This window comes from Chionomys nivalis, chromosome 10 (assembly GCF_950005125.1).
Source record: "Chionomys nivalis chromosome 10, mChiNiv1.1, whole genome shotgun sequence".
Classification (NCBI taxonomy): domain Eukaryota; kingdom Metazoa; phylum Chordata; class Mammalia; order Rodentia; family Cricetidae; genus Chionomys; species Chionomys nivalis.
Window position 1 is genome coordinate 39,723,484 of NC_080095.1, and position 16,201 is coordinate 39,739,684.

Genomic DNA, 16,201 nt, shown 5'->3' on the forward strand with positions numbered 1-16,201 from the left:
CTTAACACAGCTGAGACCAGCTGGCATTTCCACAAAGGGCTTTACTAAACACCAAGGAAGAACAAAAGAAAAATAATTACAGAAAACACAAAAAAACCAGCCCCAGCTGCCAAGTTCCCAAAATACAGGGTACCATTCCTTTGGTGACAGTGCATTGCCCAAGAGGCCTGGGACAAGGCCTCGGGCACCCGGCCTGGTTCTCCTTGTTCCCAGGCCTGTGGTGGGTGCCATCTTGCTTCCCACCCTGGGAATCCTTTGGTCACCCATGGGCTCAGCTCTGGCCCCTTTCCTATTCAGCCCCACGCCAGGCCTCCCACTGGGCTTTAGGCTATGGCTAAAGGCAGGAGCCTTGTCCCCTAGAAGTTAGCTCTCCACACTTGCCCCTGCTCCAGAGGCTTCTACCCTCAGTGAGACATCATGAGTACCGCGGAGGAGCAGATCCCTTGGCAGATGGGAGCCATCTTCCCTATGGGAAGAAGAGGAGACTTGGAGGGTTGGACTGGTCACACTGATTAATGAATCCCCTATTGTGTGCAAGGTGCCAGAGAAACACAGATATGCAAGAGAGAGTATTTGCTCTTATACATCTTAAGGTCTTTGAGGAAAGCAGGTGTGTAACAAGACAGCGAAAGCACCGGCGTCGGGTGCCACTCCAGAGGGTAAATCGGGTGCTGTGGTAGTGACACGAATGAGGGACACAATGGGATGATACTTGGAATAGGCCCCGGGAAAAGGGCTCTAGGTTAGAGGTGGGAGGCCCAAGAGCAGAGGGCCATTCTGTCACCTCTGAGGGAAGTGTCATTTATGAAGGAAGCTATAAGATGGTGTTTGGATTAGACCTCAGGAAAAGGTTAGAGGTAGGAGGCCCAAGAGCAGGAGGACAAGGGGTTTTTCCAAGGCCATCATTGTCATCTCTGACGTAAGTGTCATTTATGAAGAAAGTTCTGATAATGTGTTCGGAATAGGCCTCAGGAAAAGGGCTCTCGGGTAGAGGTGGGTAGCCCAAGATCAGGAGGGCAAGGTTCTATCCAGAGACGTCATGACACTTCTCCAGAGGCAGGAGCTGAACTGCCCCTGCAGGGAAAGAGAGGTCACAGTAGGGGAGAGGTTCACATGGTGACACCAAAGGAGAAAGCCAGTCAGATGGTGTTTGAGACAGTGCCTCACTGTGTAGCCCAGGTGGCTTCAGCTTGCTATCCCCCTGCCTCGGTCTGCCTAGGACTGGAATGAAAAGCCAGCGCTACCAAGTCTAACTGAATCAGCAAAGCTTTACGTCAAAAAGTGGCAATGGGATAGTGACGGCGTCTCAGAGAAGGACTGGGGGGGGAGCTCTGTGCTTGGGGGCCAGGTGCTGACCTGTATCACGGGGAGCCCATGCTGCCTCACCCCGAATGTTGACACACACTTGTCCAGCACCCTGGGAAGGTTAGCTCCCCAGACTAGGACCTTCCCCCTCCTACACGCTGTCTTCAGCACCACCAGGACAGGGTGGGAGTAGTTAAAACCTACTTGATGGAACCGTGGCAGAATTCAGTGAGTTAATGTGTTGTGAGCAGCAGGTCTGCTTCTTGGCATATAATGTGTGTTCAATAAACATCAGTTTCCCCCTTAAAACAGCATCAAGGGACCTTTGCTGATAAGGAGCTAAAGGCTGGACTGGCCTGTGCCATCCTCGTAGCAGATGGATCTGCTTAGAGAATCTCAATGACAGCGGATGCCAAGATTGTGTGGAGGGCGGACGGGCTGGATTGTGATGGACAGAAGGGTTGTGTGCATATGCATGTGCTTTAGTCTGAAAGACTCTGGGATATAACTGTAGCATTTTTATTTCTTTTTTGTTTTGTTGTTTTTCAAGACAGGGTTTCTCTGTAGCTTTGAAGGCTATCCTGGAGCTAGCTCTTGTAGACCAGGCTGGCCTCAAACTCACAGAGATCCACCTGCCTCTGCCTCCCGAGTGCTGGGATTAAAGGTGTGTGCCACCACCACCCGGCTCATTTCTATTTCTTTACTAGAGACCCGAAATTGAGTTAGAGACCATGCCCAAGAACTACCATTAGCAACACATGCGCGCGCGCGCGTACACACACACACACATACACAGGGCCTTTCCAGTGCTCCCATGACCCTATGGAGTAAGCGCTGTCATCATTCCCACTTTGCAGGTGGAAGGAATGCACTTAGAGAACGAGAGACATGGTTTGAAATCAGTTGCGTGTCTGTCCAGAAGGAGGGCCACACTACATGGGAACAGAGCCACTAGCTCTTCTCCCGGAAAGAGATGATGATCCTCGTGCTGTGGAGGTTTTGGAGTCTTCCTGGCTTCTGCCACCTTACCCACTTTGGCAAATTTGTCTCACAAACCAGAAAGCTGCATTTAGAAGGGTCTGGAGTTTAGGGACAAGAGACCGAGGGACACTACCCAAGAGGTTGCGTTCATGCGGGAATGAAGAGGAGTACTTCAGCTCCCCAGCCATCTGTGGGAATGGAAATGTGGAGGGGTCATCCATGCTGAGTCTCCAGCGTTTGGGACGGGCCGGTAGCACAATAGGGCTGGGAGCTGGGGAGATGACTCAGAGGTTAAGAGCACTGACTGCTCTTCCGGAGGACCCAGGTTCAATTCTCAGCACCCACGTGTGTTTGTAACTCCAGTTCCAGGGGGTCTGACGTCCTCTTCTGACCTCTGTGGTCATAAGTGGTGTGCAGACACACAAGAAAACACACTATGGCTAAAGTAATATGCCGCGCACCGCGGGCCTGCGCTCTATGTGCTAGACCCCAGTTCGCGAGCTTTGGGCAAGGGGCTGGAGGTTGAGAACACAGACACAGAGACCGACACGCAGACCTTTTAACACTGATACCAAAGCCCCTCTTTATTAGCACCATGTAGGCTTAAATACACTGCAGTCAATGGCCAACAGGTGAAAATCCCATCCTCTGATCCTCTAAGCTAGGCACAGCTTCTAGTAACTTCAGTTAGAAGGTTCTAGGAGGGAAGAGCAGCTGAAGGCCAGGACTCATTAGTCCCAACGGTAATACATGTCAAATGAAATAATTTGTGAACAAATGTATGTACACACAATGTACATACCCCTATTCAAGTGCAGTTACCGGCAAACATGCTCAATCAAATATGCTCAATCTATTCACTATAAATACAGATAATTAAGAATATACACCTGGGGGGGTCTAGAGAGATGGCTCAGAGGTTAAGAGCACTGACAGCTCTTCCAGAGGTCCTGAGTTCAATTCCCAGCAACCACATGGTGGCTCACAACCATCTATAATGAGATCTGGTGCCCTCTTCTGGCCTGCGGTCATAAACATAATAATAAATAAATCTTTTAAAAAATAAAAAAGACACACCTGGGCCAGTGACACGCATCAACAGATAGGAGTGCTTGCCACCGAACCTGACGACCTGAGTTCATCTCAGGAACGCACGTGGTGGAAGGAGAGAGCCAACATCGGAAAGTTGTTCTCTGACCATTTCCATCCACGTGTGCCACAGCAGCACACACGCACACACACACGCACACACAAAATAAAATGAATGTTAAAAGATGTTCAAAGGGCACCTGCTGGCGTACCATACACACTTGTGCACACATACACAGATCCATCTGGGAATAGACACACTTAAACGCTCATGGGAACACAAGATGCTCTGATAGAGTGTGTATCACATTGGTCCACAGCATCCTTCCTCCATGCGCATGTGCAGTGACCCTGCACCATGCTCCGGAGCCAGGAAGACAATCCGTCTGCTGTACAACACCAGCATGTTGGAGCTCGTCAACATGTTCTTTGCAGCCCCCGCTTAGCTGGCCGTGACTGACTGGCCCCTGGCTCCTGGGCTCAGAGCCTGCCAGACAGAGAGGCAGCATCTCTGGCAGCCCCTTGTGGGTGGGCAGCAAGCCACAGACGCAGAGGTCACTGGGGGTGAGATCCAGGACTGCCCTGGCCTCCCTGCCTCTGAATGGAATGTGATCCCAAAGCCACCTCCCAGGCCCATCTCCTCCCCCACAGCCACCCACCAGCTTCTGACTCTGAACCCTGCCGGGTTTCTGCAGTCCGCAGGCAGGCTAGTCACTGTAGTTTGCTAGGGCAGTAGTGATGAAGAAAGACCGCAGAAGCACAGACACGCATGGTCACACCTTGATGCTCAGGTATTCACACACTCAGGACACACACTGGCAGGTAGGTACACACTCACTATCCCATCAAAACACACACGCAGATACACTTTCAAACATCAGTCATCTTCAGGGCCACAGGGCACACATACCACACACAATCATGCAAGCACACAGAGATACCGAAAGCCCCAGATCTGTGACACACAGATTTGGATGCTCAGTGGGTAACATATACACACGGTTTCATAGTCCTACACACAATGCCCATGAAGACACCACCTCCGTTCAGTACAACCCTGCTGCTTCTAGAACACGTCCTCCTTCTGCTTGGACTCAGGAGGTGATACCAGGCTAATTCATTTTCTACCTCAAGTAAGTTGGCCTGGCCTGACAGGAGGAGGTGGTGCCGGACCTAAGTCTAGCCAGGTGCCCTGGGGTGTTTCCTGTATGCTGCCCACAGTTGGGCTGCCCTGTGCTTGCCTACGAGTTCAGGTAGTAGATGGAATAAAGGCAAGGTTCCGGAGGCACATTGCTTGCTTGCTTTCTCTGCCAGGTCCCTGTCCACGCAGGCAGATGCCCGCGGGCACACACACACACACACACACACTTTTCTAGGGTAAATATGAACATTGTTCAGCATCTACAGGTGGAGCCCTCTCATAGGACCAGGTTCTTAGTTTATAAAATGGGCTTAGTAATCTTTCACTCCCATCCCCCGGGGTTGTAGGCATGGCAGGAACTGGCCAAGAGCGGTCATAGCAAGATGCCACCTTCTAAAGGCTGTGATCCCTGCAGAGGTCACTAAAGTACCCAGCCATCTCCATGGCAGATGTTGGACGTCAGCACTTGAAGGTTCCCACGGAAGGTGGCACCAGAAGAGCCAGGTGCAACCCTGGCCGTCGCGGCGGGCTGTTCCCGGAGCAAGCTAGCGCCAGGCTCAGAGGGGCCTGGCGAACTCCGAGGGCAGCGCCCCTTCCACGCCCTGCGAGGTCACGCGCACTCAGGTCTCACCGCCAACCCTCTTTCAGCGCTCCGGGGCCGCCACTCCTGGGGCCTCGGGGCTCAGTGGGCGGGGCAGGCTACAGCCACGCCTCATGTACAGCCTTGAAAACCAGCGGCGGACTAGCTTCAGTTCGTAGCGGAGCTGCAGTCTGAGCAGGAAACTGCATCTTCAGACTTCTGCTCAGCCACGAGAGGAGCTAGGGTCATCGGACGCCTAGGACCCTTTCACAGTCATCCGACTGGCCGGGCCAACTCCCCACCAGTTTCCTCAGCCACAACCTTACCTGTGATCTCAGGACTTCCCCGACTTCCAGCGGATGCTCAAGCTGACCCAGGACTGCAGTGAGTGGGACACTCAGCCCCTTACTCAGCTCTCCTCCCGTATCAGCGTCTCTCCCAAGGGGAAGAGCATGGTGATTGTTCCTTGAAGAACCCTGACTCTAGACGTCTGAGAAGATGCTGGCCATGAAGCTGTTCACTTGCTTCTTGCAAGTCCTGGCTGGATTGACTGTACATTCCCAGGTAAGGACCTGGCCTGGCTTCTCTTGACCTTCTCGTCCCAGCCGTAGCAACGGGGGCTACGGTCTGAAATTACAGACCCACTTTGGAGAGCAGCTCCTGCTGAGATGTCCACGTTTTTCCCAGGGGGTGGTCTGGACCTCAGGGAGGAGACCTCTGGCTGGGCAGTCCCCACAGACTGGGGGGCTGTCTTGGTGGGGGCAGGGAAGCCGTAGGGAATGAGGGAGGTTTCCTGTCTGGCCCCTGGAGCCCAAATGGCTTTGCTAAAAGCATCACTCCGCTAATCCCAGTCAGTTCCCTGGCCTTGTGGTCAGGGTTGAGGCCCCATGACCAACCAGGCGCCCCCAGGACCTCTGACCTGGCCTAGTGGGGGAAGAAACCAGCTAAAGAAGCTTGCAGTGGAGAGATGGGGCCCTTCCCCCACCAGTGCTCCAGTTGAGCCGCGGGATCTTGGGTGGGCTTCAGATATGACAAGGGATCCTGCCATGCCCTTTTCTCCTGGTGGGTGGCAGCAGGTCCTGAGTGCAGAGCCTGGGGAAGTGAGCAGGGCCCTTTTCCCAGGAGCTGGGTGAGTCTGGCTGGGAGCCAGACTGGGCAGCAAAATCCTGACAAAGCCAATGCATTCCCTTCCTGCTGCACTGCCCCTGCACTGCCCACTGCCCTAGGACTCCAGCCCCAGCCCAGCGGTGCATGGGTTGTGCAGTCCTCTAGCTGGGCAGCCAGGCCGTCAGCCTGCTTGCTGCAGTGTTAGCCTGAGGTGTAACGTTACTGGCAGGCAACACCAGCTCATGGCGCCGCCTGCTCCAGCCCCTGAGTTCCCACCAGCTGATCACCTCCCCCTGGGCTCTGGCACCCAGCCAAGGCGGGCTGTAGAAGGCCCAGCAGGACTGGCCTGGGGGCTGGGTAAAAGAGAGACCCCACAAGACTATAAGCTCTTTGGAACACGAGAAGCCTCCAAAAACCTCTAGTCTCCTCCCCTTTTCCAAATGAGGAAACTGAGGCCAGAGCATCAGGTGGTTTGTAGCGCGAGCAGGCACAAAACAAGAGGCAGCTCTGAGACAGAGTGGAGTGTGTGCGGGGGATGGGGAGGAGCTGGGGGGGGGGACTCACAGAGCAGAGCCCAAAGGAGATGCTCCTTCCTCATAGCTGCCCCTTTGTGTCCACCACAGGGGACCCTGTCTGCTGGGAACAACTCAAGAGAAGTGGAAGGTAAGCCAGCCAGGCCAGCTGTGCAAGCTGAGCCCCTCTCTTCTTTCCTAACGAGCAAGCCCCAGAAGAAAAGGAATTGGTCTGAAGGGTGGTCGCAGGCCAGTAGTAAGCTGGGGAGGGTCTGCAAGCTGAAGTCCACCTCTCGTGACCCAGCAACTTAGAGAGGTGTGGTCATGGGTTAGGGTCACCAAGCACACAGAAGCAGGGCAGGATAGCCGGGGTGCATCCAGCTGGCTCAGAGCCCCTGCCCAGCATGCTGTCAGGGTGCAGATGGAGTCTTAGTGGACAGGGTTGGTGTTGAGTGCCAGAGACCAGGCTGGAGTTTGGGAGCTGAATGGAGTAGGCAAACAGTCAAGGGGCTTAGTCAGGACGAGGAGTCCTGTGTGGCTCTGACCAGGCCTTTCCAGTGATTACAAACAGACGGCCTGTGTCACACCCTCCCTGGCCCTCTCACTCTCTGCCCTGGGTTGTGTCAAGACATAATCTTCAAAGGGCAGTAGGACCTTTGCCAAAGAGACACACATGCAGGAGGCAGGGAGCTCATGCCAGGTCCTTCCTCCTTCTCCCTTCCTGCCTCTCTGAGACCCGGAGGATGGCCACATGCCTTGGCTGAGGCTTCCAACAGCACCATGGGAGAAGGGATATGCTTGTAGGGTTGTCCTCACCTACACGGATAGTAGCTGAACTGCTGTCTCGGGCTGGGAAGACGCTCTGCTGGCCTGCCCACCTGTCTCTTCACCAGCCATGGGAGCCTTATCTCCCCTGCCTCACACCTGAAGCCCGGGCCACTGAATGACTGAGAGAAGGAGCTCCCTCAGCTCCATGGACTTGCCCATTTTCTGAGCTCTCTGACGTTGGTGACGTATCGTGCTCTCTGGGGGTCGAGGAGAGCCGCCTCTCTCGCCCCAAGATCATATCCCTTATTGATAGTTTTAGTATGTAGATCAGGCATCAGCTTTCAAAGATGTCTCAGCCTCTGTCTCCTCATCTGTGAAATGGGAGCACTAGATAAATACTTGATATTAAAAACTTTTCCCAGGGCTGTAAGATTCTGAGTCCTTGGAAGAGACAAGAGTGTATATACTTCCGAGGACCCCCCAAGGAGAAGGCTTGGAGGTATAGATTCGAAGTGTAGGCCAGCTCACCTGTAATCCTAACAAGCAAGGGGGCCTGTATTGTGACCAAGGAAGCACCAGCTGTTAAAGTCTGACTTCACTATCCCCTCCCGCTAACACCAGAGTCAGAGGCAGCTCGGTGGGTGCAGTCACAGCCGCTGATGTCCACCCCTGTTCTTCCGGGTCCCAGGGATGGGCGTGTCCTGTTACTTGGCTTGACCATCAGCTATGCAGTAGGAAGGTACCAGTGTTTCACAGATGAAGAATCTGAGGCTCTGAGAGGCCCCAGGGATCAGGCAAAGCTCCAGGCACTCTTCAGCGTAGCCGATAGAACCAGCTCGCTCAGCCCCAGGCCTCCCAGCTGGGCAGGAGCTGAGCAGGCGTGAGGAGAAGTGGCCCTTGTGGCAGGCTGGCAGGGTGCCTTGCCAGAGGACACCAGCTAGGCTCCGGCGGGTGGCCAGTGGCTACTGCAGACCATTCCAGAAGCTTGCCGTCCGGACTGAGCAGGGTTCTTCTTGGAATTCTTCCCTCCTGGGTAGTCTGCCGCTGGGGACAGATAGCTGCTCACTCACAGGGCTGGACAGGTAGCTGAGGAGCCTATTCTGGGTCCAGTCCTGACAGGAGGAGCCCTCCCAGTCCTGTCACTACCCACTTCCTACCCAGAACAGATTTGGGGTTAGTGGGAATGCTCTTCGCAGCAATGAAACCCAACCTTTTCCTGAGGGGGCAGTCACACGTCTGGGAGGAGCTGATGTCTGTGCTTCCTCCACCAGCCTCTCATTGGGCCTTGGCTTTCCCTGCACACCCAGACAGGGATCCTCCAGGTAAACCAGACCTCCGCTCAATTCTTTGGGCCTTTCTAGACCAGTAAGAAACAGGCCTCGGGATTTGGGGGTCCTGGAACCCAAAATGTTTACATGATAGGATGTGGATTATGCATTTGTGTAAGCAGTAAGGGAGCTAGGCCCCCTTTGCTGCTGTCCCTCCCTGGTGGCCGAGCTTTTTGTGCCGCCAACTGCTTCTCTCTCTTATTTACGTTTCCACGCAGAGATTAAATGTTCGTAGTGGTGTGGTGCTCAAGAGGGCTTTAGACTAAACACGAAGCTCACGACGCTGGCGAAGGGAGGTGGCCTCTGACCCATTGTACAAAGGCAGGCTTTCCCTGGACTCGGAGGCTGCCTGTGAGGAAAGAGGCCTTGTTTCCCCACTTGAGTCCAGGGAGAGTGTCCAGCAGCCTGGAAAAGCAGAGGGTCCCCACATCCCCCTCCAGGCCCTGGTCTAGCCCAAGTGCCTTCAAAGAGCTCCGTAGGACGGGACACCAGATGCCTAGATAAGAACGGTTTATTGCCTTGGTGGCTGCCCCTGCGGCCCCACCAGCTCCACATGGAACAGCCTCTTGGGTGTTTTCCACCAGCTTGTAGCCTTTGCCGAGGGTCTCTGCTATGTCTGAAGTTTATTCTCCTTCCTAGAGCCACGTATCCTCGCAGGATCTGTGGGATGGACTTTGGCCCCCTCTGCCTCCTAGGAAGGACCGCGGAAGCAAGGGTCTGCTGGGGAAGGCCACTGCTCTCTGTTAAGGCCAACTTGTAGGTGACCCTGGTCCCAAGTCTCCCATGAGTTGAGAAGATGGTCATCAGATGCGAACAGGCTGATTCAGGCCTGGTCTCAAGGCTGACCAGGACTGTACACCAGGGCACCAAACCCAGACAGTCTGTCAGGGCCTACGTGACCTTAGCAACCATCTATTCCCAGGCTGCTTCTCGCTCCCAAGCTCAGGAAACTGATATACCTGGAATAGCTAAGTGACCTCCCCAAGGTCATACAGCCAAGTATAGGGCCTGGAGCCAGATGGTCTGGCTTTGGCAGTTCTCTGAGAGCCTGTGTTGGAACCCTGGTACCAGGCTACCCCTTAAAGGAAGAGCATCTTTGGAGGGATTCCAGATCAGTCCCCCCAGAGATACCACCATCACCACCAGGACATTGCAGGGATCGGGAATGTTCCTGGTAATCCTCCGTGAACTGTCACCTCATCAGTCAGGAGTCACTGAGCCTGTGTTTACCCGGGGGTCAGCTCCTGCCTTCCCAGAGCCTCGTTTTGGCTCCAGGGAAGATAAGAACCACCAGTGATGGTGGGAAGGATGTGAGCTGGGGACCCAAGCTTTGCTCTCTAGCAGAGCACCGCTCCTTGCAGAGTGCCTAGAGAAGGAAGGCTTCAGGGAGGAGTGGGGGCTGGGTACAGGCACATGGTCTCCCTTGGCCCAGGCAGGTAAGATTCAAAGCTGGGGGTCAATACTGATATGTCCTAGCTCCTGTAAAGGGTGGTGGGGCCGCACAGGCAGGAGGCTGGATCACGTGGTTAGGCCTGCTCTTGGCTACAGAGGAGTGATGTCAAGTAGAGCGGGACACGAGGGGGCTGTGATGGGGTGGGGATAGAGGGCAAGGGAAGGTTAGCCGTTCCTGGTAGAAGGACTGTCTTCAGGAGTTCCTCAAGCTCAGGAAGCACCAGGTCAGGCTGAAGAGAGACCCAGGGCATAGTCTTGGAACCAGAAAGAAAAACACAAGGAGAACTTGGGACCTTCAAAGATTCTACTCTATTGACATTTAAGCCCCAAAGAGAGCTAAAGGATCAGCAGGGACCCCAGAGTGATGGCGGCAATAGTCCAGAGCAGAGGGACCCCATATAGGTCCAGGGGCTTTGTGGGAGAGGTGAACTTTGTGTGAGCTGAACCCAGGAGCCATGTCTGGGGCGTCAAGGAGCAGGTCCCTGCTAACCTGACCTGGCCTTCTGTCTCCCTACAGTGGTGCCCTTCAGTGAAGTGTGGGGCCGCAGCTACTGTCGACCAATAGAGAAGCTGGTGGATATCACTGAGGAGTACCCTGATGAGGTAGCATACATATTCAGCCCATCCTGCGTCCTCCTGTCTCGCTGTTCTGGCTGCTGCGGGGACGAGAGTCTACACTGTGTGCCGCTAAAGACAGCCAATATCACCATGCAGGTAGGGAAGCTCTTCCTGACCAGCCACCATCTGCCATAGCCCACACCATATCCGGAAGCCCGCGGACTCTCTAGAAATTACTTAGAGAGGGACAGAGGCAGGCCAAGGCCCTACAGTAGGAACCAAGTTCCCAAGCCAGTGTCCCTCACTCCCAGCACAGGGTCTGTCCATCTAGGCTCTGAGCCCCTCACAGGCTCCTCACTGGTTCTCATCTTTCCCCTCCCACAGATCTTGAAGATCCCCACCACTGGCGATCCTTCCTACGCGGAGATGACATTCTCTCAGGATGTGCTCTGTGAATGCAGGTAGGTCACCGGTGGGCAGCAGGGACACACTGCGCACCTAGCAGATGCTAAGCCTCAGCAAATCCTCCGAAGGCCCCTGGGGCAGAAGAGGGACTGCCTCCCCTGCTGCAAGTGGTCCCTAGCAAACACCTTTCCATTTTCTCAGACATCCTCCCAGACCTGAGGAGCTGGCCTCAGCCAGCTGCTTAGCTGCTAAGATAATCACAGTAGGAAGGGAAGGCTGAGTCCCTCCTAGACTGCCAGAGTTCCCCCTCCCATGCATGTCACACCTCCACCCTCAGAGATGAGCAGCACCTGCCACAGGCCTCAGGAATGGGTGCAAAGACATCACAAGCCTGTACTTGATTCTGGAACGGGCTTCCTGCCCACCGGAGGGAGCAAACCGTGCCAAGAAGAGGGCAAAACGAAACCCTCAGAGAAGGGAAGGGACAAGAAAATGGAGATACAGCATTGTCTTTAAGGTTGCAGCACACTGCTCACTGTCCCCGGGGAGCTGGGGCCAACGCTCAGCCTTGCTGTTTGCCCCCCAGGCTCTCAGAACCATTGCTGCTGGGGACAGCGGCCTGCCATGCATTCTAGGTTCAGAAAGAACGAGATAGATGCTGCTCTTTGCCATGGCCAAGGGCACCCGATTAGGGGTGTGGGGGCCCAGTCTGGAGCTGAAAGAAGGGGAGGGCAATCGCCCCTCACACATGTTTATCCAGTACCCCCTGTGGGACATACACTGGCCAAGGTGTTTGGGATACAGTGGCGAACAAGATAGAAGAGATTCATGCCCTTGAGCATGCGGAGGAGGAAAGTCAGGCTCCGTACAGTTCCCTGCCTTGTGAGCGTGGAAGAGGGATCTAGGATTAGACTTGGCCTGTCTCACTCCTGCAACTGCATTTTCCCCCGCCGCCTTTCCTGGCAGTCACCATTTCTCCATAGCTCTAGTACTAGCTACGCCGCCTGGCCCTGCCTAAACCCAGGACTCTGGCTGCCTGCTTTGAACTTGATCCCTGGCTCCAGGCTCTCTCCACTATGCCAATATTGGGGGCCTTGATTCAACCTGTTCACTTCAAGTGAGGTAACAATAGCTCAGTCATGAGCCGCCCACCGCTCGGCCTTCACCTTCTCCATCAGCTTTGCTCTCCCCGCCACTCTTAGGACAAGGTGTGACAGCACACACTCAGGGCCCCTGCTGCCTCTCCCGTCCTCAACACTGTTCCTGGGAAATACTGAAGTTATCCCCTTCCATCAGGCCAGGCAACAGGGACACCTTTCTTCTCACTGCTGGGCCAACAGCCACGGCCCCAGAAGGCAGAGCTGGGACATGCCTGGTGACTCCCTGCTGTTGCCACGGTGGTTTGGGGGTTGGGGAGACGCTTGAGCCCAGGAGAGCAGCCTTAGCTGGCCGCCACCATTGCTCTGTCGTCCACAGTCTTGTCCATCATTTACTTTCCTTGAGGGAACTCCCAGAATGCACCCTGGAAAGAAAAGGGGAAAGTGAACAGAGAAAGTATAGTAGCTAAGGACGGATCCGAGATTTGATGCCAAGTGGCTAGGGCGAGCAGAAACATGTGATGAAGAGCCCCCAGGGGGAACTCCGGCCTCTCTGGAGGTTGCCAGGACCTAGGTAGGGCAGGAGCCCAAGCACTGGGACCTCTGCCGCTGGTTCTTCACCAGCTCCCGTGCTGCCCCCTAGTGGCACTGGCGCCACTGCGTTACCACCACTTAGGAAAACTGGTAAGTGGGGAGGTAGCGGGAAGCGCCCACTTACTCTTCTCTCCTTGTCTCTTTCTGTTTCCCTAGGCCTATTCTGGAGAAGACGAAGTCAGAAAGGTAAGCGTACTGGCTCGGAGCAGTTGTGGGGCCTGCCAGCTCCTGTCCTAGCTGAGAAGCCTCAGCTATGTTGTACTGATGTTTGGCTTGTTGCAGGAAGAAAATCAGGGGGAAGAGGAAGAGAGAGAAGCAGAAACCCACAGACTGAGGAACCCCACCTGTGAGTGTGCTGGGGCTCAGGGCTAGCAGAAAGGCTGGGCCTAAGGGGCGGGGGCCGCCCCTGCAGCAAGGGCCAATGGTCAGGGGTGGGTGAGGCAAAAGCTCAAATGAGATCTCGAGGTAAGAACAGGGAATTCATGTTTTTTAAGGACCAAGGTGCATCAAGGGACCTTAGTTCTTGCCCCTTATCTCTGTATGGCCTTAAAACAATCACTTTCCTTGTAAAAGGACGGGGCTGGCATCACAGCAAGCATTGGGCTAGTCTACAGGCCTCTGCCAAGCACTGCTGTGTGCCAGGCATGCGGGTGACAGCCACACTCTTCCAGTGTTTGCCTTCTGCTCCACAGCTGGCCACTTCTGGGCAGCCCTGAGGAAAGCGCAGTACCCCCCTGTCGGGTTCCCTGGTCAGTGTCTCTGTCTTTGGGTCCCTTCCTTCTTCTCTCTTCTCTGTTCCTTGACCATCCTGGCTTCGCGCCCGGGGCAGCAGGTGGTAGTGCCAGGCGACAGTGTAGCTGGAAACCAAGCTAGCGGGAGTTACACACACACACACACACACACACACACGGAGATATCAAGTGCCGCCAGGCCATTTCTCAGACATGGGTTCTCGGGCGTCTCGTTCAGGTATTTTCCCAACGAGACCATCAAAAACTCATGTGCCTCTTGCTTAATTTTAGGTTGGCCGTGAACATATGCAGGGTTATTTTAAATGGTATGCTATGTAGCCCACGTTGCCTTTAAACTTTCAGCAATCTTTCTGCCTCGACCTCCCAGGGGCTGGGTTTACAGACATACGCCACTGAAATTTTCTCTCTCTCTCTCTCTTTTTTTACTTTTAAAATCCTATTAACAAACAGTTGGGCCGGGCGGTGGTGGCGCACGCCTTTAATCCCAGCACTCAGGAGGCAGAGGCAGGTGAATCTCTTTGAGTCTGAGGCCAGCCTGGGCTACAAGAACTTGTTGCAGGACAGAGACACCCTATCTCAAAAAACAAACCAACAAACAAAAAACAGACGATGAAACCACTGTCACGGGTTCTCAGTCTTTGGAACATTTGTCTGAAGATGGAGGTAACCAGAGACACTGTTGGGTGATGCCGGATTGGCTTCAAGTGTCTCTGTCACCGAACAGTTGTGTGGCCTTAGGCAAGTTTCTTAAACTCTCTGAACCTTCGCCCCTCATTTGTGAGCAGGTAACATCCCTGTGGGGTGTCGTGAAGAGTGAGACAGCGCTTGGCAAGGGAGCTGAACTGCTTGCTGGCTTGGGTGTGAGCAGCATTCGCAGGGTGCTGTTCCTTGTCCTTTGCACCCACCCTCCTCTATGGGAGGAAACCTTGTCCTCCACAGTGTCCTGATCTCCCTGACTTGTCTGTGTTTGGTCTCTGGCAGGTTTGGTGGTGCTGTTCCCCGGAGCTGACCAGCCCCTCAGAGGAGAGACCCCACACCCTGCTCATATATTTATTACCGTCCCCCTCCCAAATCCCTCCCTGCTGGTACCTACCCCCCTCTATTTATTAGCCAACTTGACCCTGCTGAATGACTTGCTCCCGCCAAGATAAGGAGCATGGAAGGACAGGACCCTCAGGAATCCAGTGCCTTAAACAGAACGTGAGAGAAGGAAAGAAGCCAGCCACGGTTCCGTGGGAGCTTCGGCTTGGGAAGATGCAAGACATAGACGTGGCCTCGCAAGGGGCAAGCCAGGCCCCTGAGGCTCTGGTTCTCCAGGGAAATGGAGAAGGAAAGAGAAGGCCCAGTACCTACCCTGGTCCCCAGCTCCACCCGGACAGCAGCTTTGGCCATGGCTGCTTTGAAGACATGCAGTAGAGGGGACCCAGCCATGCCCTCCTCCTGCTGCAATCAACTGTTTACCCTGGAGACCAGGACAAGACATTTGGCTCTGGAGAACAGAGCCTGCCTGTGGGCTTTGCCTTTCAGTCTAGAAGTTGACTCTTCATCATTTGCAAAGCACCCACCCTGCCCCCTCTCTGGGACATAGGCAGAGTGGCCTGGGACTGGCCGGAGGGCAGGCTGCACGGGGAATAATTGCCCAAGGACTTTTATCGCTGCAAGTCAGGGGCGTGTGTCCTGGTGTTACGGCTACGGAAAGCAAGCAGGTTCCTGGAGGGCCCTTGCAGCTCACCGGGTGTCTCTGCCAGAACTGTCTAACTGCCAAGCCAGATTCTCTTGAATAAAGCATTCTCGTCTGAAACCAACCTGTCTAGGCTGTGTGTCTTCCAGAGCAGAGAGGGGAGGGCTGTGGGGGAAGCCAAGATCGGCATGGTGGCTCCGAGCCTCGCTAACTCATCTCAGAGAGCCATCTCAGGTTGGGAGGGGGCATGCCACCAAGGATGGCATCATATATGTTTCCCCTTTCACAGCTGGGGAAACCGAGACCTGAGAAGGCAGGATGAATGATGGGCTGAGAGTCAGAGGTCAGCCTTACCCCAGACTTGCCAGGGGACACTGAGTGTCTCTGCCTTTACTTTTTTTTTTTTTTTTTTGGATTTTCGAGACAGGGTTTCTCTGTAGCTTTTTGGTTCCTGTCCTGGAACTAGCTCTTGTAGACCAGGCTGGCCTCGAACTCACAGAGATCCGCCTGCCTCTGCCTTCTGAGTGCTGGGATTAAAGGCGTGCGCCACCACCGCCCGGCTCTGCCTTTACTCTTGGCTGGACCTCTCGGCTTTGACACGTGATAAAGGAGCTCTGCTACTGTCTCGATGGCCCTGGATGGTCTTCAGAGACTGTCCCTAGATAGATTATTTCAGGACTGCCCCCGGGGCTCGCCCATCCTCAAATATACAGTTCCACCTCTAAAAGTTGGAGAGAGGTTTGGCTCCAGGCTCCTCTAAACCCCATTTTCCCAACCCGAGGCCCTCTTACATCCAGCCTGGAGCCCGCACTCTGGATAGCCTATAAGTGGGTCTCCCAATGTCCTCAAGA

General features: G+C 54.6%; 1 protein-coding gene across 2 annotated transcripts; it reads left to right on the forward strand.

Annotated features, from left to right (window-relative positions):
* Window positions 1-5,198: 5,198 nt before the first annotated feature.
* Window positions 5,199-15,423, forward strand: Pgf (placental growth factor). 2 transcript variants are annotated; one of them, XM_057782952.1, is made up of 7 exons: window positions 5,199-5,660; window positions 6,827-6,866; window positions 10,781-10,977; window positions 11,206-11,282; window positions 13,074-13,103; window positions 13,200-13,263; window positions 14,651-15,423. In XM_057782952.1, the coding sequence occupies exons 1-6, from the start codon at window positions 5,595-5,597 to the stop codon at window positions 13,249-13,251; spliced, it is 462 nt and encodes a 153-aa protein (XP_057638935.1). In that variant the 5' UTR covers window positions 5,199-5,594; the 3' UTR covers window positions 13,252-13,263; window positions 14,651-15,423. The 2 variants fall into 2 exon arrangements, with proteins under 2 accessions (XP_057638935.1, XP_057638936.1); XM_057782953.1 differs by lacking the exon at window positions 14,651-15,423 and having other exon boundaries at window positions 13,204-13,267.
* Window positions 15,424-16,201: the final 778 nt, after the last annotated feature.